Source organism: Sporothrix schenckii (assembly GCF_000961545.1).
Source record: "Sporothrix schenckii 1099-18 chromosome Unknown Cont44, whole genome shotgun sequence".
Taxonomy (NCBI): domain Eukaryota; kingdom Fungi; phylum Ascomycota; class Sordariomycetes; order Ophiostomatales; family Ophiostomataceae; genus Sporothrix; species Sporothrix schenckii.
This window is the reverse complement of record NW_015971145.1, coordinates 3,838,294-3,857,962: the sequence shown is the minus strand read 5'-3', so window position 1 is coordinate 3,857,962 and position 19,669 is coordinate 3,838,294. Positions and strand designations below refer to the sequence as shown.

Genomic DNA, 19,669 nt, shown 5'->3' with positions numbered 1-19,669 from the left:
GCGGGTCGTTCCTTCTCTGTTTTTGTTAGCGGATATTGGATCGCGGCTTCCGCATTTGGATTTTATGATACCTTCTCCACGCGTCGTCATCCTAGCCGTTTCCTGTATTTTGATTCCTTTCTGTTACCACTTCTGTTCTCGTCCTTTGGACAGTTTGCGTTTCTCTCTTGCGTTTGTTTACGTCCCATATCACGGCCACTCTACGGACCACGGCCGCATCACCGCCTTCTTCGAGTGCTCCTGAGGTCGCGATGGATGGCGATACCAAGCACCAAAACAACCAACAGGAAGACATGTCTGCCTCGAAAAAACGCAAAATCACTGGCGACGATGCGTTTTCAGATGCAGAGGCAGTCTTGAATGCCACGAACGGACTGGCTGCTCAGTCAAAAAAGCCGAGGCTGGACGAATCCAACCGCTTTTCCACGGATAGATCACTCCTGCCCACTGAGATTTGGCACCACATCTTTTCCTTCTGCCCCCCTAGGACGTTGGGGAATTTGTTGATGGTCAACAAATTGTTCAACGCCTACCTAGATCCGGCTTCGCCTGTCGTGGTGGAAAAGCGTCCACCACCGCTGGCCAAGTCTGTCGTCAAAGCCATAAAGCCAAATGATATTTGGCGCAATGCACGACGCACCTTTTGGCCAAACATGCCTGCCCCTTTGAAGGAAAAGACGGAGCTGGACATGTGGCGTCTTGCCTGCTCATCGACCTGCCAGTTTTGTGGCAAGCGGGACACGCGACGCACGTTTCCTGCGACGGACCCTCTTCGCGGACCAGGCCTCGATGGTGTGGCCCGTGTCTGGGAGTTCCGAGTTCGTTGCTGCGGGTTTTGTCTGTCCAAAAGGACGGTAACGGTAGGTACATTCGTCCATCGCCATCATTCTGGATAGACGTTCGGTTCTCTCGTGCTTCTTTGTGTTTCCCGATCAACTAACCCTCGCCACACAGGAAATGGACTTGGTTTTGTCGGCTGGTTCAACGTTCCTCATTCCAGCCCTTCAATTTGTGTTTGTCACCTCACTAGCCTGTGTTGTCCCACTTCACGTTATAGAACGAGGCCAGCTTCCGGCTTCGTCAACATTGACAAAGTTGTTTTGGGCGTCTGACGTTGAGAGCCTACGCGAGGAGTTTGCGTCGGTGAGAGAGATCGGTGCTCCTGCAGCAGAGGAATGGCAGAAAGGCTTATCGAAACGAGGCTCTGACCAACGAGTCAATATCGCAAAATGGGAAAAGTATGACGACTCTGGTGGTGTTGCCAACATGAGAATGCTTCTGCATCCAGATGTCAAGGGCCAGCCTCCTACTGTTCTGGAGCCGACTCAACGTACTGAGCTCACACAACCCCCAATTAAAAGTAAGTTTAAACGAACTACATTCCAATTGCCTCTCCTTCTTCTAACAAGATCAAGATCCAGAGGGAAATATTATGCCCGCGTCTGCCACGGCTGTCGAAGGACAAAAGCTGGTTTCGACTTGTGTGGCAAAGCCTCCCGATCCACCGGCCAAAAAAGAAAAGACGTCCGAAGAAATTGACGCTGAATGGGATCTGATACAAGGTCCTGTCCGACTCAAGATCCTTCGATACGCTGACGAAGCAATCATTGGTGACTGGGACGATGGTGATAAGGTGACGAAAGACAATGCTCCGGCGTTTGCTGCCGATGTCCTGCTTCATGTACGAAAACGGTTCTACACGGAAGTCGAAAACGACGCAAAGGCGGCACGGGCGTTCGGTCGAGAGCCGACCGTTGACCCTGTTGGCGGACCGTTCACCCAAAAGCTCACATTGGAGAATCTGAAGTACGTGTTTGACGTCAAAGTCAAGCCGATCACGTCCAAATTTCGCACCGATTTGTTCCTTTGCCCTGTTTGCGATGCAAGCATGAAATTCTTCGGTTTTGAGGGCGCCATTCAGCACTACGCAGCGAAGCACACGAATATCCTTAGTGTTGGCAATATCGTTGTTTACTGGAGGGCCGAGTGGCCAGAGGACCCCCCGTTCCGGCCAAATCCTCGCACTGCTAAGGGCACAGGTTTGCCGGTGCCACTACCTCAATCTCCGACAGCAAAGCTTCCAAATCAGCGAGGCCCCGGCCCGGCGGCTAAGCGCTCTGGCAAGGACCATCAACAATTTGGTGCTGCACAGACTCTGCACTACCAAGGATCGGCGACTCAATTCCCGCCGCCACCATCACAACTCCAGTCTAGTCATGTCCAACCGACGCAATTCCATATGCAGGCCAATCCAGATGACGGTAGTCTCTACAGTGGACCGTCCTTTGGTCCTAATTCGCAACAAGGTGGTTTCTCTTTTGGCGCTCCCTCGTACCACAACCCAGTCGGACAACGGACGGGGCCAGGTTCGTTCCAACCGCCGCCGGTCTACCAGCGTGCATCTTATGAACCACTCGCTGGAGGAGCGAATCAAGATGCTCGTTCTTTCTCCACTGGACCGCCAGCACAGCCTTCTGTTTTTGAGGCTCCGGGACCAGTTGTTCCCCCGGAACATCAAGCTTTGAACCCCTTCATCTCGAAAGAGCCTTATCAGGCCCATTCTTCTGCTGTGGTCCCGTCCAATCCGGTTGACCAAGCTCCGAAATCGCCCTACCAAGAACGGCTTGATGAGCTTGTACGATACGCACGTGTACTGTGGAAGGATCTGCTGCCTCTCCCTCGCATCCCTGATGTTGTCAGAATCCAGACTTTACTCTTTCATGCAAACAAACACTACCATCAAATGTTTGGCGCACAGTTGCCATTGACCCTCTTCAAAGATAGAATCTTGAAGTCCGTGGGTATGGCACCCATTGGCATCATTCAGAAACTGCGCTGTTTCGCCTGTACTAGAGGCCTTGACCCTGTGCAGCACAACAAGAAAGAACAGATTTTGTTCACATTTGCGGAACTTATGACGCATTTTTCTCAAGCACACATTGAGGGTCGGACAAAATGGTCGAACCCATTCAATGTGAATCCAAATGCGGCCAATCTGCCTCGTAACTGGTTGACTGAGATGCTGGCCCTTCCTCCCAAGCATGAACTCGCTAATATGGCCAAGGCACCGCGTGGAAAGACCATCCGGCTTGTCCTGGCTGAAGCAATCCAAGATGCTATTAACCATCAACAGGACAGCGTCACGGAATCTGAAGCGCAGAAACCAAACCCAGAACCTGCAGCCGCGCATACGGAGAACGGCGGCCTTACTTGGAGACATGCAGATGGCGCTGCAAGACCGAAAGCGACCGGACCTTCACGTCTATCGAAGACTTCAACAAGTGTTGTCCTGCCTCGCGAAAATCGAGTGCCGGACGTCAATCTTAAGCCGAAATCCCAAAAGGCGCACGAAAGGGGAAATGGTAGTCAACCTGTGGGAAAACCTGCAAAAAATTCAGTGGAGAATCTAGCAGAGAAGCCTGCAATTACTATCAAGGAAGAAGTGCAAGAACATAACCATGTTCCACTACCCGTACGTGTTCCTGCCGCACCAGAAGGCAAGCAGGATTTATTGGGGGCACTTGAGGCGCACTTGGATGGTAAGCCATTCACCCGTACGTCGGCAGCAAGAGAGCCGCCACCGCCTGTTCATCCCCTAGCCCGTGTGGTGTACGTTGACGAGTACGGCCGCGAAGTCGTTCCGAGACGCGCCGACCAACGCGACTTGTATCGTGGTGGCCGCGATCACCCTCGCGACGGCGAGCGGTATGGTCGATATGTTGCGGTTGAGAGTGGCGAGCCGTATCAGAGACAGGCACGATCACCTCCTGCAAACCAAGGCAGCTACGGTCCACCATCTCGTGCCCCTACTGGGCAGTACTGGAACCGCAGCCCACCCCTAGCGCGACGATACGCCGACGAGCCAGTGTATTCCGGATTCCCCATGGGCTACGAGGACGCGTATGAACGTGGTGCGCTGCCTGGACCGCACCATCATTATGCCCGCGCCCAGCCACGCCAAGAGCACTATTTAGACTATGCCGATAGGGCGGGTCGTGCGGAGGTGGCCTACCGACCAGCAGACTATGACTCATACGAAACTTACGAAGTCGTGCAGGTTACTGGACCAGAAGGCGAGTACCTGGTCAGACGTCCGGTGCGACGGGAGGCACCGCCTGCTGGCCAGAGGGGTTCTGGGCGCCACTATCCGTCCTCGACAGTCACCCCTGCACCCGTACCGTATGATGGTGTCGGCGGAAGGGATGCTGGTGGCATTGTGCGACACGATCACACTGAAAGCTACCGCGGATCAGGCTACGGCGCACAGTCCGAATCCTACGGTGCCGGAAACCTGGCGTACGAACGACGCGTTGTGGGCGAAGGACCAGAAGCAGTACCACACCACTCGGTGGCACGGTCAAACCCGGCCTATTATGACGAGTATGACCCGCACAACCCATCGAGTGGAGGGGCGATGCAGAGGGCACCGAGTCAGATACAGTACCACTAGAACTGGCAGATGTGCGGCTCAGCCTCAGGATACGAGACCAGTATGGTGCATATGCCGGGCCGGTTCACCATGGCCAGCGGTTATGGCTTTGCAGTAGGTCCCTAATATGGTAGCAATCCGCCAAGATGAGCAGTCGTCTGACTTTGTCCTGGGCATTCAATTTTTTTTCGCTTCTTGGGAGGGACACTTCGTTGACACCATATCACGAGATATTGATTTGGCACAGCTGGAACATACGATATAAATAACGGAAAACAAAAACAGAATAAAATCAGAACAATTTTAGTAACTTCAATCCACATATGTGACAGAGTGCCTTTATTTGTAGTATTGTACTATATTCGTCGAGATAGTATCGTTCTATGTAGATGACGGGTGATGAGATTAGGACGTGAGCGGGAGAATTGATAGGAGATAATGTGTAGGGATCTGAGGAATAGACATGATAGGTGAAGTTGAGGAAGTGGTGTTACAAGACATGTGTATGAGTAAAACGGCAAAAACAATAAACAATAGAGCCGAGTGTCGTCCGACAAGACAGAAATAGAATCCAATAAGAAAACTTTGCAACAAAAGAAAACCCAACGTAAAGTCAAATCGGCACGTAAAGATACAGAAAGCGCCTCCTTTCTTATTCCATTTTTTTCCTCTCTTCTTTCTCGCAATATATAAACTTGGGTGTATATTTTATACCACCTCGCCAATGATCTTGGCAGCCTCCTTGTATGTCTCCAGCAGGCGCTCGCACTTCTCACGCTCCTTCTTGACGCCGTCGTCCTCGTACAGAAGCTCCTCAAAGAGCATCTCCTTGTAGAGCTCGCTGACGAGGCGGTTCTGCACCACGTCCTTGCAGTGGTTGACCAGCAGGTGCATGATGGCCTTGGGCACTTGGTCGGCAATGGACTCGCGCACAATGTTAAAGTACGACGAGATGAGCGCACGGATCAGTTCCGTCTCCATGGCCTCGCGGTCCGTCAGCGCGGGTTCGCCACCGGTGCCGTTCGCGCCAAAGAGATCCATGCTGCCGCCCGCACCGAGCGCGCCAGGGTGGCCAGTCGAACGGCCGTATTCGTCGTTGCCGGCACCAATGGGCGACCGCAACGGCCGGTCGTCGGGGCGGCGCATGCTCTGGCTAAAGGTAGGCTCGGAAGTCTGGCTCACGTGGCGGCCAATGTTCGCATTGTGGTGGTGGCCGCTGGGGCCGGTGCCGCCGATGGCGCTGCCGTCCTTGCCAAAGAAGTAATTGAGAAACGAGTCCTTGGCGTTGTTGATGGCGGGCTGGTTGAAGCGCGTCGGCGAACCCGGCCGGCCGGCGCCGTTTTCCCGCGCTATGGACGAGCTGCGGCCGCCCTTGGCCACCTTGCGTAGAGCCGTGGTGGTCGCACCGGCACCGCCGGTGACGCTCAGGTTGTCCTCGTCGACCTCCTCGGGTGTCTCCGTACCGGCAGCACCACCGGCCACACCGTTGGCGCCAGTGCCGTTGGCAGCACCAATCTCCTTGAGGCGGCGGCGCTCGCGGCGATCGCGCTCTTCCTGGATCAGTCGCTTGCGCTCGCGCTCCTGCTTCTCGTTGACGACGTGGCTCATGGCGGCGGCGGCACCGAGAAAGTTGGGGTGGTTCGTGTTGATGTAGGCGCGCTGGATCGAAATGAGCGACTCGACGTAGTTGGACGCGGGGCCGAGACGCTCACGCAGCAGATCAGAGACGACCTCGATCAGCTTGGCCTGCAGGCGCGGGAAACGGCTCAGTTCCGTGGACCCGCAGGTGTGGCAGATCTTGATGAGCTCCTCGTACACGAGCTCGACGCACCGCTGGCTAGGGATCTCGAGCAGCTTGATCTGGGGCTTGACGAGCAGGTCAAAGGCCATCTCGGGGACGAAGAGACTGGGCCGCGGGCCGGTGGAGTTGCGGATGGCGGTCCGGATGTCGAGGGCGGACAGGTTGGAGGTGGGGTCGATCGACTCGAGGGAGCTGCCAAAGACGGAGTTGAAGATGTAGTAAATGCGGGCACCACCGCACAGCTCCTTGGTGGAGATCTCCGTGGAGGTACCATCGATGGAAGAGATGAAAGACGTGGCAAAGCGGGTCATGAGCTGCAGGATAAGTGAGCCACGGTGCTCCTTGCCGCTAAAATGCATGTCACCGTAGCTGGCCAGCTCCTGCTGGGTCTGGCCCATAAGGGTGTTGAGGCGGGCCTTGATGTCGGGCAGGCGATCGCGGATGTGGGTCATTAGTGTGCCGTTGAGCGTCTTGGCCAGGTACGAGGTGCCGCAACGCGTGGAGATGTTGCGGTAGGCCGGGTGGTGCTTGAAGAAGTCGGTCTCGGCCTTGAGTGCCTCCTCCATGGGCTTGTTGCCCTGGATGTCCTGCTGCGACCGGTTGACAACGCCGATCCAGCCGAGCTTGAGCGGGTAGACACGGCCCGACAGGATGTCGAGCGCGTTGGTGCCGTGGTCCATCAGGTCGACCTTGGTCAGGACACCGATTGTGCGGCGACCGAGCGGGTCGACATGGCGGGCGAGCTTGAGGGCCTCGGAGTTGACAATGTCGACGTTGGCCGGGGAGACGGCCAGGATGATGCTGTTGGGCTTGGCAATGTACTCGGAGATGAGGTTGCGTGTCTGCTTCTCAATGTCGGTGGGCTGGTCGCCAATGGGCACTTTGGTCAGACCAGGCAGATCGACAAGGGTTAGGTTGAGGACATCGGGCGAGTAGATCTTGAGGTTGATGGGCTGGCGCGTGATGCCCTTGTTGTTGCCGGCGACGCGGCTCGTCTCGTTCTCAATCTCGCGCTTGACGTCCTCGAATTCGTTGAAGCGGCGGTTCGGCAGGTGATGGAATTCGGCCCATTCGTTGCGTCGGGGCGCATCGTAGCCACGGGGCTTCGCGGCGGCAGAAGAGTCATCGTCGTCCTCGGGAACGTTGATCAGTTGCAGGATGAGTGGCCGCCTTGTGACGATGCCGCTGCCGCGAGGGAGAAAGTCGCGACCGACAATGTTTTCGAGGACAGAGGACTTGCCGGCGGACTGGGAGCCAACGACGACCTGGGGGAGGGGGAGGAAGAGAAGCGCGAGTTAGAAGACAGGTTCGATTTGTTGCGCACGTGCAGCGAGCGGATCAATGCTTACAATTTGTGGGAGATCGAGGGAATCGTTGCCGATGGTGTTGAAGACGAGGTCTTGCAACTTGTTGACCGTGGTCAGCAGTTCGTCGCCGAGGGCTGCCATGCTGTTGGATTTGAAGGAAGAGAGAGGGGGTGTCGAGAAAGTGGTGTCAAAAGGAGGAGAGAGGCTGACGAAAGTGTCGAGATCACGACGCGTACATTCGCTACCGCAACAGATGCTTCAACCTCGGCGGCCAAGGTGCAGCCCGAGAAACTGGAGCCTCGTGTCGAGGTGCCACCACGCGGTCGAGGAGGTGGAGGGAGGGGGAGCGGAGGATCAAGAGAGAATGCTCAGCGATGTCGTCGAGCAGATAGAGAGTGTCGCGCGAATAGCAGGGCGTGAAGCACGGTGATGACAGGTAGAAGGTACGTCGATGACGAAGACACAAAATTATCACGAGGGAGCGAGAGGGAAAGCCAGAGTGCCGAAAAGACCAGAACAGGCAGTGTGTTTTTGCAAGCTACTCCGTCTGGGAAGAGGCAGTGGGCCTAAAAGCTAGACGGAGCGATCAGGGCTAAGCTCAAGGAGGACAAGGGGTGGGCCTTGCGGGTGGAGGAGGCGAAAGCCAGGCGATGAAAATGGACCCAAGAGACGCGCGAAAATAAGCAGCCAGTGGTAGATTGGCTTGGGTAGTCTGGATTTTCTTTGCTCGTTTGGGGCTTTGTCGTGGAGGGTGTAGATGGTGCCGGAGCTTTCAGTGCGAAAGAGCCCAGCGGCCGACGGGAGCAAGTAAATAGGTTCTGACAGTGGATGACGATGAGGGCGGCGATAGTGTGGCCAGGGGAAAACGGGTTGTTGGATGTCAAAAAGTGTGGGAGGCCTAGCCGTTGTAGTGTTGTCGTCTTTGGTGCCTTTGCACGTTTTGCAAAAGTGAAGCCAAATTCGGGTTGCAAATCAGTTGAAAAGGGGGAATTCGCAGGTTCGAGATGCTTGCAGGAATGGCAAGAGGTTTGCAGGTCGCTATGGGAAAGTACGACCCAATTTGGGGCTCAATCAACACAGAAATGCAGGCGCACATTCTACAGATGGAAAGTACGCGAACGACGCGCTGCATGTCACCTTCCGCGCGCAGGTATAGACAGGGGTGGCTGACTTAATGGTCTTGCTTTGTGCCTGTTAAATGGGCAAGACACAAACACTCCGCCCCTTTGTCCCTGCCTTGAGCCTCCCTTGATTCAGCATCTAAGCGCAATGCACTCCTGCCCTGCGCAACTGGAAATTGGGCTATAATGCGCATTGGGAAGGCACACAGGACGTACCAGGGCACCTGTTTGTCGTTCGCCGAATAGCAATTGGTAATTCATGCGGCAGGGACAACCGCTGGAACCACTTGTAGCATTGGACGGACAGCCCGACGCCACGGCAAGCGCGATGCGGGCGATGACGAAGGGGCGATTTGGACGCTGAGCATGGTGCAGAGCGAAACTGCTAATAGAAATACGAGACGCTGATTGGCCAGCCGCATGGTTCGCTTTCGCCTGGCTCGACTTTTCGTGCATTTCGAATCGCCTTTGTAAGGTGAGCATGATCGATTGAACTCGCTTTGCAAAGAATCGATCGGCGACGGATGTGAGGCCGGCTCTTACTATTGGCCCAGATTTCTTGTTATATTTTCTTCTGTCGTTAATCGCGTGCTCCTTTCACCGGCGCTGACACACGGCCGCTCCCTGCGAACGAGCCTGATCTCAGAATCAACGGCCGAACCGACAGCAACGGGAGGCAAAAGGCTTGCGGCCACGGGTATCGACGAATAAAACGACCGGTAGTAAACGGACTGCCCAGTACGTCCTACCTCGAGCCGAGGGCCGAATCTGACACTTGACACCATGAGCACCTTTGGCAGTCCGGGCGGCGGCAGCATCGCAACGAAACCGACACCGTAAGATGGTTTGACACCCACGATATACGATATGGACCGTATGCGATTATGCGAGTTCGCGGACAAAATGATCTAACAGATTCAGGCCACAACGCGGCAGCTTTCCTTTGGACCACGAGGGCGAGTGCAAGCGGGTAATGATGGACTACCTCAGCTGCATGAAGAAAGTAAAGGGCGTCAACGAAGACGAGTGCCGGAATCTGGCCAAGGCGTACCTGGGATGCCGGATGGACAGGTGAGTGCGGCGGTCGCAGGAGACACAGTGGAAGAAAAAAATAATTAGAAAAAAAATTAACCGCACTCGAAACGACGGGCTAACTTTCCAGAAATCTCATGGCGAAAGACGACTTCAAGAACTTGGGATTCCAAGAAAAAGACGACAAGGCTGCCACTGACAAGGGCGGCAAGGCAAAGAACGAGACCAACACACCAGGCGAGCTGCGATGGTGAGTTGTCTGTGGGTGCGGAATGGTACAAAGGTTGTGTTCTCCGTGCCCTTGACATGTGATTTTCAAAGCCAAAATATGCAAAACATTTCAGAATAATAAAAATCGAAAAAAGTCCAACTCTTCTCACCGTACTCACCCAAAACTCATGCATCTCAAAGCCAATTGATGCCTCGTGACATTGGATTTACTACACGGTAAGGACAAGTCTTGCCGTTCTCCTCGGACAAGGGCCGCCATCGTCGCCGGTGTCGCTCTGAGAGTTGAGTAGCCGACCTCACCTCCATCTCCACTCTCCCCTCAATTCTGTGACGGATTTAGGCGACCAGCAGCAGCCCCCACTAGCAAGGCAAGATGGAACACGACATTTTGTGAGCGACAGCCTGGTCCTCTTGGACTTCCTTTGGATGTGGACTGTTTCGCTTCAATGCTTCTTTCTTGCTTCTCTTATTCTTTGGCCAATATTCAGGCCCGTCCGTCTCATTGCACCGAAACACAGTCCGGGCGAGTTCATGTTGATTGCGCCATCCACAAGCAAATACCAGCGAAAAATACCGTAGTAAATAGCCGTGCATCACAGTTCACTTAGTCGCCTATATCAGCGCCTGTCACTTTCAACATCCTGCAATTATTCCCAGTTGTCATCATATAGGAGGAGTAGCCTCGGCTTCTGTGCGGTTGCCTTCCTTTCGTCAATATCTATGGACTGATTTTGAGTTTGATGTTGACTTTCGTTTCCTTCCCCTCACTGTCGTCCGCAGCTCATATTACGCAGAGCGACCTCCATCTCATACCCACATACACCCTCTCCGCACATTCTCTCCTCACGCTCACTTTCTCAAGCTGCGTGTTATCGTCTCCAAAATGCTTCCAGTCCGCCCACAGCTTTCCCGGCAAGCACGACTGGGCCGACCGTGTGTCGTGTGCCGGTCCCTGCGCCGCTACTCAAGCATCTCTAGCCTAACGGCCCCCTCGCCCGTCACGTCTCTCTCCACCGATGCCACTCTCCCCAACCTCCGCATTGGTCGCCATACCCGCGTCATCTTCCAGGGGTTTACTGGCCGCCAGGCCACGGCCAATGCCCGCGAATCGCTCGCCTGGGGCACCAACATCGTCGGCGGTGTGACCCCGGGCCGCTCCGGCGAGCACTTGGGGCTGCCCGTGCTGCCCAGCGTCTGCGCGGCCGTCGAGACGCTCAAGCCGGACGCCACAGGCATCTATGTGCCGGCACCGCTCGCGCCCGCGGCCATTGAAGAGGCCATTGCCGCGGAGGTGCCCTTGGTTGTCGCCGTGGCCGAGCACATTCCCGTGCACGCCATGCTGCGCATCCACGCCATGCTGAAGACGCAGTCCAAGTCGCGGCTCGTGGGCGCCAACTCGCCCGGCATAATTTCGGCTGTTGGCGCCTGCCGCATCGGGTTCCAGCCGCTGCCATGCTTCTCGCCCGGGTCGGGCCCCGGCACGCGCGTCGGCATTGCCGCCAAGTCGGGCACGCTGAGTTATGAGGCGGTGGCCTCGACGACAAGGGCGGGGCTGGGTCAGAGCTTGTGCATCGGCGTGGGCGGCGACATTGTGGCGGGCACGGATCTGCGCGAGTCGCTGACCGTGTTGGCCGACGACCCGGAAACGGACGCGATCGCGCTGATTGGAGAGATTGGCGGCACGAGCGAGCTGGAGGCGGCCGCGTGGATCGAGGCATACAGGAAACGGGCGCAGGCGGCGGGCGCTGTGCCCAAGCCGATTGTGGCGTTGATTGGCGGTACACACGCTGCTGTTGAGGGCCGCATCATGGGCCATGCAGGTGCCTTTGTGCTCCCCGGCGAGCCGACGGCCCAGGAGAAGATCCAGGCGCTCGAGCGGGCAGGCGCGACGGTGATTGACCACCCGGAGAAGTTTGGGCAGGCAGTCAAGGCGCGTCTGGACGCTCTTTCCCCGAGTGGCAGCGGTGCCAACAGCAGCAGCCTGTTTGGGCAGGCGGGACCGACAAGCCAGCGCCGCAGCATGCACACATCGACGCTGTCCCGAAACGGCAACAGCAAGCGGCCTATGATTCAGAGGGGGTTGATGTTGCGGCGGCCGTCGCAAACCATCGCCCAAAAACGCTCCATCTACATTGGCCAAGACGCCACATTCGATTTGCTGCGCAAGGAGGGCGTCAACGCCGCGCCCTACTCGGGCCAGGGCACCCAGCGCTACCTCGCCATTACCATTGACCGCTCGTCCAAGATGCCGTGTGTGCTGGCAGCTCCGAACTACAATGACAGCGTTTCGAGCATCAGAAACCTCCGCCGTTTCCCGTTTGGCTACCGCGCCGGCGTCGACGGCCTGCTCGCGGCCCGTGTTGCCGACCACCTTGGCCTCGACACCACGTCCTCGACGAGCGAAACCGAGAGCCTGCGCAAGCTGCTGCGCGTGCTGTACGCCATCTTTCTCGAGCAGGAAGCATACCTTGTCGAAACGGCTATCGTGGCGCGGCTTGCCGACGTCAAGGTTGTGCATGCACGCCTGGGGCTCGATGATGTCGCCTTTAACCAGCGCAAGGCCACCGGCGACGAGACCACGCTGCGGCTTGCCTCCGTGACGCCGCCCATGGAAGCCAACGAGCGCGAAGCCGCGGCCAAGAAGGACGGCATTGTCTACGTGACTCTCCACGACAACGACGACAGCAACAACAATGACAATGACAACAGCAAACAAGGGCGACAAGGGGCGGCCGCGCCGGCGACGATTGGCACGCTCGTCAACGGCGCCGGCCTGGCCATGAACACGGTGGACGCGCTCGCCGGCCTTGGTGGGCAGGCCACCAATTTTTTGGACACGGGCGGCAAGGCCACGAGCGAGACGGTCAAGACGTGCTTCCAGGTACTGCTGCAGGACCCGCGCGTGCGTGTCATCTTTGTCAACGTCTTTGGCGGGCTGACGCTCGGCGACATGATTGCGCGCGGCGTGCTGCTGGCGTTCAAGGAGACCAACGTGGCGGTGCCCGTGGTGGTGCGCATCCGCGGCACGAACGAGGCCGAAGGCCAGGAGATTATACGGACGAGCGGGCTGCCGCTGTTTGCCTACGACAGTTTTGACGAGGCGGCGGCCAAGGCGATTGAGCTGTCCAAGGCGGCATGAAACGGTTTGGTTGGGCGGTTGATGGAGATTGAGAAGTCGAATTGTATATACAGTGCTATGCTGGAACGTAAAAACAAGAATAGATAATGTTTGATCAGACAAGAAAGAGAAAGAGCCATTGAACAAATTGTGACGAGGCGAAATACGGACAACCGAGTTAGTGGGTATCTGCCGTGTGAAAAGACGGCATGGGATGGCTGTGCCAGTTGGCTTGACTACGCCGTACAAAGGATCTAGGTGACGCATGAAAGCAGACTTGGGAATATGAGGGCGGCCATGACACCGATTCTCAGAGGAGACAGCAGATACGGGCCATACGTAGATGGCGGAAATGGCACGATTAAACGTCTTTCGTTGAATGGATGCCTCGACAGGCAAATGACAGCAGAGAGGCACAGTGGCAGAGTGGCCGAAATCAATGTGCAGTTAATCTATGTTGAAGTGTCTGGAAATCCTTTTAATAACAAGCCGGCCCATCTCGCGTTTTCTTGCGTTCACTTGCACCGTTGTTCTCTCTCTCGTCGACGTCCCTTCATTAGAGAGGTGCAATGCCCCAATCCTTCACAATGTACTCTCAAGAAGCAAAGGCGACGCTGTCTAATTGTCCGCAACTGTACTCAAAATCAGACGAAAAAGATGCCCTCTCCCGCCCGGTTTCCGGCCCTCTGTTACGCGGCCGGTAATATAATTACGCATGGGTGCTAGGCCTTGTCGAAGGATGGCCGGAGAGGGGAAGGAAGAGAATTTCGTCGCTTTTATTGTTAAAATTAAAAAAAAGTAAAAGAGTAAAAAAGAAAAAAAGAAAAAAGGGGAAGTAACAAAACATAGGAAGAAAAGCACCGCCACAAAATTGAGGAGATATTCCTTCTCAATCGCTGGTCACTTTCCCGGCCTCTCTTTTTGATTTCTTCATTTTATTTCACCGTTTACTTCATAGCCCTACGATAGCCAGTCGCAATTAACAAGGGCGATCGTAGATGGAGTGGCATTGTGGGACCGAAATGAAGTCAACAAGAGAAATGGATCGTCACCACCCATGGAATGCAAGTATAAGAGATATGTCAACCCACTCAACGACCACTCAACAACCACTCTGTTGTGGCTTTTTGGAATAACCAGTCATTTTAAGCTTAAAGTCGATTGAAAGTCTTTATTTCTTTTTTTTTTTTTTTTTGCTTTTTTCTCCTTCCCTTTTTTTTCTTTGGTTTACCTCTCTTTTCTTTGCCACTGAAGTATATTTCAAACTCCTGTACGAAATTACATCACGATGCCCTCTCTCCTCAAAGTCGCCGTCACCGTGGCCGGCTTTCTTTCGGCCGCATCGGCTGCTGCACTCCAACGGCAAGACTGCACTTGGAGTGTCGTCGCCTCCGCAACCGACACATGTGCCACCATTGCCGCTGCCTGGGGCCTGAATGTGGGACAGTTTGCCGTCTACAACCCCATCACCGGCTGGAACTGCTCCGACGGCGTCATTGCCGGCGAGACGTACTGCGTTGAGCAAAACTACGGCCTCAGTGCTCTTCCCACAAGTCCGTCCATCACACCTCCTCTACCCTCGCCGACATCGGGCGATCCAAGCAGCGGTGGAACAGGAACTGGAACCGGAACCGAAACCGTTTCTGCGCCGACAACACCCACCGCGCCCAATGGCTCGCCCATCCCGTCGCCTGTCCAAGATGGCATCACACCAGATTGTAAGACATTGCCGTTTTTTTTTTTTGGAGTTGTTTTTTTTTTTTTTGGCTCGAGAATTATGCTTGACGTTTGGTGTGTTCGTCACTTACATGACCAGGCATTTCTTTCTACAAAGTGGCCAAAGGTGACACATGCGCCAAGGTGGTCAAGAAGTTTGGCACCTTTTCGCTGTCCGACTTTTATGCCTGGAACCCGGCCGTCGGCACCGACTGCTCGGGTCTGTGGATCGACACGTACGTCTGCGTCGGCACCACCGCCACCTCCACCACGAAGCCCACCACCTCCAAACCGACGTCGTCGTCGCCCACCGGCTCGCCCCTGCCGTCGCCCACGCAGGACGGCCTGACCGACAAGTGCACGCGCTTCTACAAGGTCGTCAAGGGCGACACGTGCGCCAAAATCGTGGCCAAGTACGGCACCTTCTCGCTCGACGACTTTTACGGCTGGAACCCGGCCATCGGCAACGACTGCTCTGGTCTCTGGCTCGACACGTATGTCTGTGTCGGCGTCCCCGGCACGCCCACCGCCAAGCCGACGCCCACACCGACCAAGGGGCCATCCCCCGTACAGGACGGCATCGACCCGTCGTGCAATAGCTTCTACAAGGTCGTCAAGGGCGACACGTGCCAAAAAATTGTCTCCAGCAACAAGAACAAGATTACTCTGGCGGAATTCTACAAGTGGAATCCGGCCGTTGGGGTGAGTCATGTCTCCGTTACAAATTCTGGTTTACTTTTACTTTGTTTACTTTTCGTAATGAAACTAACTTGACAGGATGACTGTTCTTCGCTGTACCTGGACTATTATGTTTGTGTTGGTGTTGGCAAGAAGCGTCGGTCTGTGAAGGTACAGTAGAGTGAGGCGGTGGATGAGCTGAGCAGGTATACATAAAGCGGATTCATATTGCATTTTTGCATTTTGTGTGATAGCTGTGACATTTAGCAACATTCTTCTAAGCAGAGTATTATTTTACGCAGTTCTTGCAGGTTTTTATGTTTTGGCAATAATTGTACACAAACTAATTCACGTAAGGTAAATTGTACGTTTAAAACAGCAAATAAAAAGTCACTCCAAAAGGATATTCACCATACCAACAACCCATAATACGCGATGTCGTATAACTGCATATTGATCTTGAAGACGTCGCGTGGTGAAACACAGACAACTGCCCAGCAATGCTGAGAAGCGGCAGGGGCTGAAGGAGGTTTAAGTGCTCGCACCTAAGCTGCCAAACATGGAGGGATCCAAGCGTTCAAACAACCGACTCCGCGTATTCCTATTCGTTGAATTTGTTTGCTATGTTCGTCCTTTTTCATGTCTCTTTTGCGTTTCTACCGTTTCACGACGTAATTTGTTTCTTCTTGATTTTGTTTTTTCTTCTCGCGTCATACTGCACAGCGCTGTGATTCGGATACGATATATTTTTGCAATATTCAAGACTTTCCAATATGTCTAGCTGCGATAATGCCGTGTATATGCTCTTGTTGCTTTCGCCCTCTTCGATTCTATAAAAAAGGTTTTTGAAATAGATAAACTGAACCGTACCAAACGCCCCATCCGCTTACCTCGGTCGCATGCATACACATGGGACGCACCTTCCTGACAAAACACCACCGTTGGATTAGCTGTGGTCTGTGCAGTGGTAGTACTTCTCTAGCGCCAGAGCTACCCCTGACAAACACACCTTCAACTTGAGACACTTTTTGGCTACGATGTATTTCGTACTCTGACTGGAGTATTGTAGAAAAAAAGAAATAGAAAAACAAAGACGTGGTGAGAGCGACCGTGTAAGCGCATAGTATAGTGACGGCGAATTGGCCGTGACCCCGAGAAACGCTGCCCTGCCCTTTCTATTTCTGGAATTTACTGTCTGCGCAGTCGCTCTTACCTGTAAACTACCATTTTGTTCACGCCCCTGCCTTCCCCAGCAGTGCAATTACGCGATAATTGCTGACCGGGCCTTCGGAGACTTTTAAGAGCCCTTGAAACACGGTAAGCTGAGAGGGAGCGTGCAGCGCGCCACAACAAAGGGGAGGTACAGCAGAGAGCAGGTTGCACAAGAGACCAGCAATAAGAAGAGCCATTTCCCAAACTGTCTGCGCCTAAAAGTAAGCGTCTCGCCAAAAGACCCAACGTGGAAAGGCAGAAAATCACGGCTTCATTGGCGGCGGCCATAAACAATACTGAGTACTGAGTTTTGGACTGTGCAAAAGCACTGCGCCTCCGCCTGTGAGCAACTGCGACTGCAGTACACAGAGACGACAACCGGACAACTGCAGATAAGACGCAAGACACGTACGGCGTCCGAATGCTGGCTTCGCCTCACGAATCATAGGGCTGAGCGACAAAAGCCGACGTCGTTGGACGGAAGGAGCACGCCAGGCCTGGACAAAGCATCGCGCCTTCCCTTTACTTGCTCTTTCTGCCTTTTCCACGTCTCGTACTGCTTACCTCTTCCCCCCTCTCCTTTCCCCCCTCTCCTTTCCCCCATCGTCAATATTTTGCCTCGTTTTGACCGCCGCCCACAGACTCGGTTTGAGCGCAACGCTTTGCTGTCCGTCGCAATGGCGACAAATACGTCCACCGGACAGCACCCGGTGGCCGCCGCTGCGTCTTTGAGCACGGCGTCCTGTTTTACCTCACTAGCTGGCGCATCTTCGCCGTCCAACCTCGTTAGCACTGCAGTCTGTTTCGTGAGCTTCTTCGTCACCCATGTTGTCGAGTCTCTCACCGCACTGGCTGCCCGCTTGACAGTCGCCCGTATCATTGCCGCTGTCGCGGCCTTTCTCGTGGCGGCCTTCCTGGCGGACTGCGCCCTCAAGCCGCGCTACCCGCGGTCTCTGCCCCGGGTCGGCTACGGCGACAGCGTCATTGCGACGCTGCGCAACTGGTTCGGCTACATTTTTTACTTCAACGACTGGGTCGACGAGGGCTACAACAAGTTCTCCAAACAGAACAAGGCATTTCTTGTGCCGTCGGCGGCCTCGCGGCCGCAAGAAGTCGTAGTGCCCCGCAACCAGACGGCCTGGATGCTCGACCTGCCAGACCACGTCCTGTCGGCCCATGCCGCGCACGGCGATGTGCTTTATACGGAGCATAATTTCATCTTTGACGCCCACGCGCATGCCCGAGCCTATGCGACCAAGCACGGCCTGCCACCCGTCCCGCCACGCGGCCCCGGCGACCACCACGACCACAAGCACTCGCCCGTTGACGAGGATTTCCACACGCGCGTTGTCCACCGCAGCCTGGCTCGGCACCTGCCGGGTCTGCTTCCGGCTGTTGAGAACGAGGTGATTGTGGCTGTCGATGCGGCCTTTGGTGGCGGCGACGCCACTGCCGCTGCCGCTGCCGGTGACGGTGATGGCGAATGGCACACGATCAAGCTTTGGGACGCCTGGCTGGCCATGGTGCCACAGATTACAAATCTCCTCCTCGTGGGCCCGGACGCCTGCCGCAACCAGCCGCTGCTCGACACATTTGTCAAATTTGCCGACACGGTCGTCACGAACAGCTTCCTGCTCAACATGTTCCCAAAACTGCTGCACCCGCTCGTGGGCCGCCTCGCCAGCATCCCGAACCGTCGTCTTTGGCGCCGTGCCCACGGTTTCTTGGAACCGCTCATCCTGGAGCGTATCCGCGTCATGACGTCCCCTGAGACGAACGAAGCCAGGGACACGGTCAACGAGGACTTTATCACCTGGCACATACGCATGGCCCTGGCCGAGAACCGCAGAGCCGAGCTCGACCCTGTCGCCATCTCGAAGCGCCTGCTGCCCATTGAGTTTGCCGCCATCCACACGACTGTGCTGACCGGGTTCTTTGTCATTATCGATCTGCTGACGTCCGACCCGGCCTACATCGAGGGCATCCGCGAAGAGGTCCAGGCGGCGCGGGACACGTCACTCGACAACCATTGGACCAAGCCGTCGCTCGCCCGTCTCTGGCGCACCGACAGCGCCATCCGCGAAAGCATGCGCGTTAGCAACTTTGCCACGTCACTGGTCAAACGCAAAGTCATTGCACCGGGCGGGGTCACCAATGCGGCCGAGGGATGGCATGTGCCGTACGGCGGCCTCCTGATGCTGGACCTGGCCGGCACGCACCACGACCCGGACTTGTATACGAACCCAGACCAGTACGATGCATTTCGCTATGCACGGCAGCGCGAGGCGTATGACGCTGCCACAGTCGCGGCGCCAGCAGGTGCCGGAGGCGAACAAGAGACCACGAAAACGCCCGAGCAGATTGCGGCCGACGCGATGCGTGGGCTCAAGCTGGGCATGGTCACCACGAGCGACAGCCACCTGGCCTTTGGCCACGGCCGGCATGCATGGTAAGTGAAGCATCTTGCGGCTGTGTCAACAAATGGGAAAGACGCGTTCCCGCTAACTGAACAGCCCCGGCCGTTTCTTTGTGGCACACGAGCTCAAGATGATTCTGGCCCACCTTCTCACCAATTTTGAATTCAAACCCCTCGAGACGAAACCAAAGAACATCTGGATTGGACAGACGATCATCCCACCAGTGGATGTCAAAGTAGAAGTCCGGAGGAGGAAGGCGACATGACGACCCATCGGTGCAGATCATGGCCGTTGAAAATGCATGCCAAATAGTGCGCATAGATACCCCCTACCACATGAGGAAACGTCCTCACATTAGCAGAGTGATATCAAAGTCGGTCTCGACAGCTGTCAACGAGCGTCCACGTGCAGTAAAGATGGTCCAGGGTGAGAATATCATAACGGCTGATAATTTCCACCTCCGGTATGAAACTGACGTTGAGCTAAGAGCCCTCCATCTTTTGGTCTGTACGTCCCAGCTCCAGCACCGGTGCAGTGGCTTCCTTGTGCTCTCGTGTAGTTGGAAAAACAACGCCCGTCCATGACGAAATGACCGTCCTTTGGTCCA

At 55.4% G+C, this 19,669-nt stretch overlaps 7 protein-coding genes across 7 annotated transcripts; 5 read left to right on the top strand and 2 right to left on the bottom strand.

Annotated features, from left to right (window-relative positions):
• Positions 1 to 251: 251 nt before the first annotated feature.
• SPSK_08322 (f-box domain containing protein) lies at positions 252 to 4,450 on the top strand (the record flags this gene model as incomplete). Its single annotated transcript, XM_016734923.1, has 3 exons — positions 252 to 818; positions 955 to 1,360; positions 1,410 to 4,450. 3 exons carry the CDS (start codon positions 252 to 254, stop codon positions 4,448 to 4,450), a joined length of 4,014 nt encoding a protein of 1,337 aa, XP_016587986.1.
• A 687-nt stretch (positions 4,451 to 5,137) lies between these two features.
• SPSK_08578 (dynamin GTPase) lies at positions 5,138 to 7,678 on the bottom strand (the record flags this gene model as incomplete). The annotated part of the gene is made up of 2 exons (XM_016735171.1): positions 5,138 to 7,495; positions 7,580 to 7,678. The coding sequence occupies 2 exons, from the start codon at positions 7,676 to 7,678 to the stop codon at positions 5,138 to 5,140; spliced, it is 2,457 nt and encodes an 818-aa protein (XP_016587985.1).
• A 1,030-nt stretch (positions 7,679 to 8,708) lies between these two features.
• On the bottom strand, positions 8,709 to 9,114 carry SPSK_10013 (uncharacterized protein; the record flags this gene model as incomplete). Its single annotated transcript, XM_016736576.1, has 2 exons — positions 8,709 to 8,819; positions 8,875 to 9,114. 2 exons carry the CDS (start codon positions 9,112 to 9,114, stop codon positions 8,709 to 8,711), a joined length of 351 nt encoding a protein of 116 aa, XP_016587984.1.
• A 327-nt stretch (positions 9,115 to 9,441) lies between these two features.
• On the top strand, positions 9,442 to 9,944 carry SPSK_09940 (cytochrome c oxidase assembly protein COX19; the record flags this gene model as incomplete). Its single annotated transcript, XM_016736507.1, has 3 exons — positions 9,442 to 9,494; positions 9,580 to 9,729; positions 9,821 to 9,944. 3 exons carry the CDS (start codon positions 9,442 to 9,444, stop codon positions 9,942 to 9,944), a joined length of 327 nt encoding a protein of 108 aa, XP_016587983.1.
• An 860-nt stretch (positions 9,945 to 10,804) lies between these two features.
• On the top strand, positions 10,805 to 13,060 carry SPSK_08680 (succinyl-CoA synthetase alpha subunit; the record flags this gene model as incomplete). The annotated part of the gene is made up of 1 exon (XM_016735269.1): positions 10,805 to 13,060. One exon carries the CDS (start codon positions 10,805 to 10,807, stop codon positions 13,058 to 13,060), a length of 2,256 nt encoding a protein of 751 aa, XP_016587982.1.
• Positions 13,061 to 14,327: 1,267 nt separating this feature from the next.
• SPSK_09313 (LysM domain protein) lies at positions 14,328 to 15,613 on the top strand (the record flags this gene model as incomplete). Its single annotated transcript, XM_016735888.1, has 3 exons — positions 14,328 to 14,757; positions 14,856 to 15,457; positions 15,533 to 15,613. The coding sequence occupies 3 exons, from the start codon at positions 14,328 to 14,330 to the stop codon at positions 15,611 to 15,613; spliced, it is 1,113 nt and encodes a 370-aa protein (XP_016587981.1).
• Positions 15,614 to 17,322: 1,709 nt separating this feature from the next.
• Positions 17,323 to 19,327, top strand: SPSK_08786 (cytochrome p450 monooxygenase; the record flags this gene model as incomplete). Its single annotated transcript, XM_016735373.1, has 2 exons — positions 17,323 to 19,094; positions 19,159 to 19,327. The coding sequence occupies 2 exons, from the start codon at positions 17,323 to 17,325 to the stop codon at positions 19,325 to 19,327; spliced, it is 1,941 nt and encodes a 646-aa protein (XP_016587980.1).
• Positions 19,328 to 19,669: the final 342 nt, after the last annotated feature.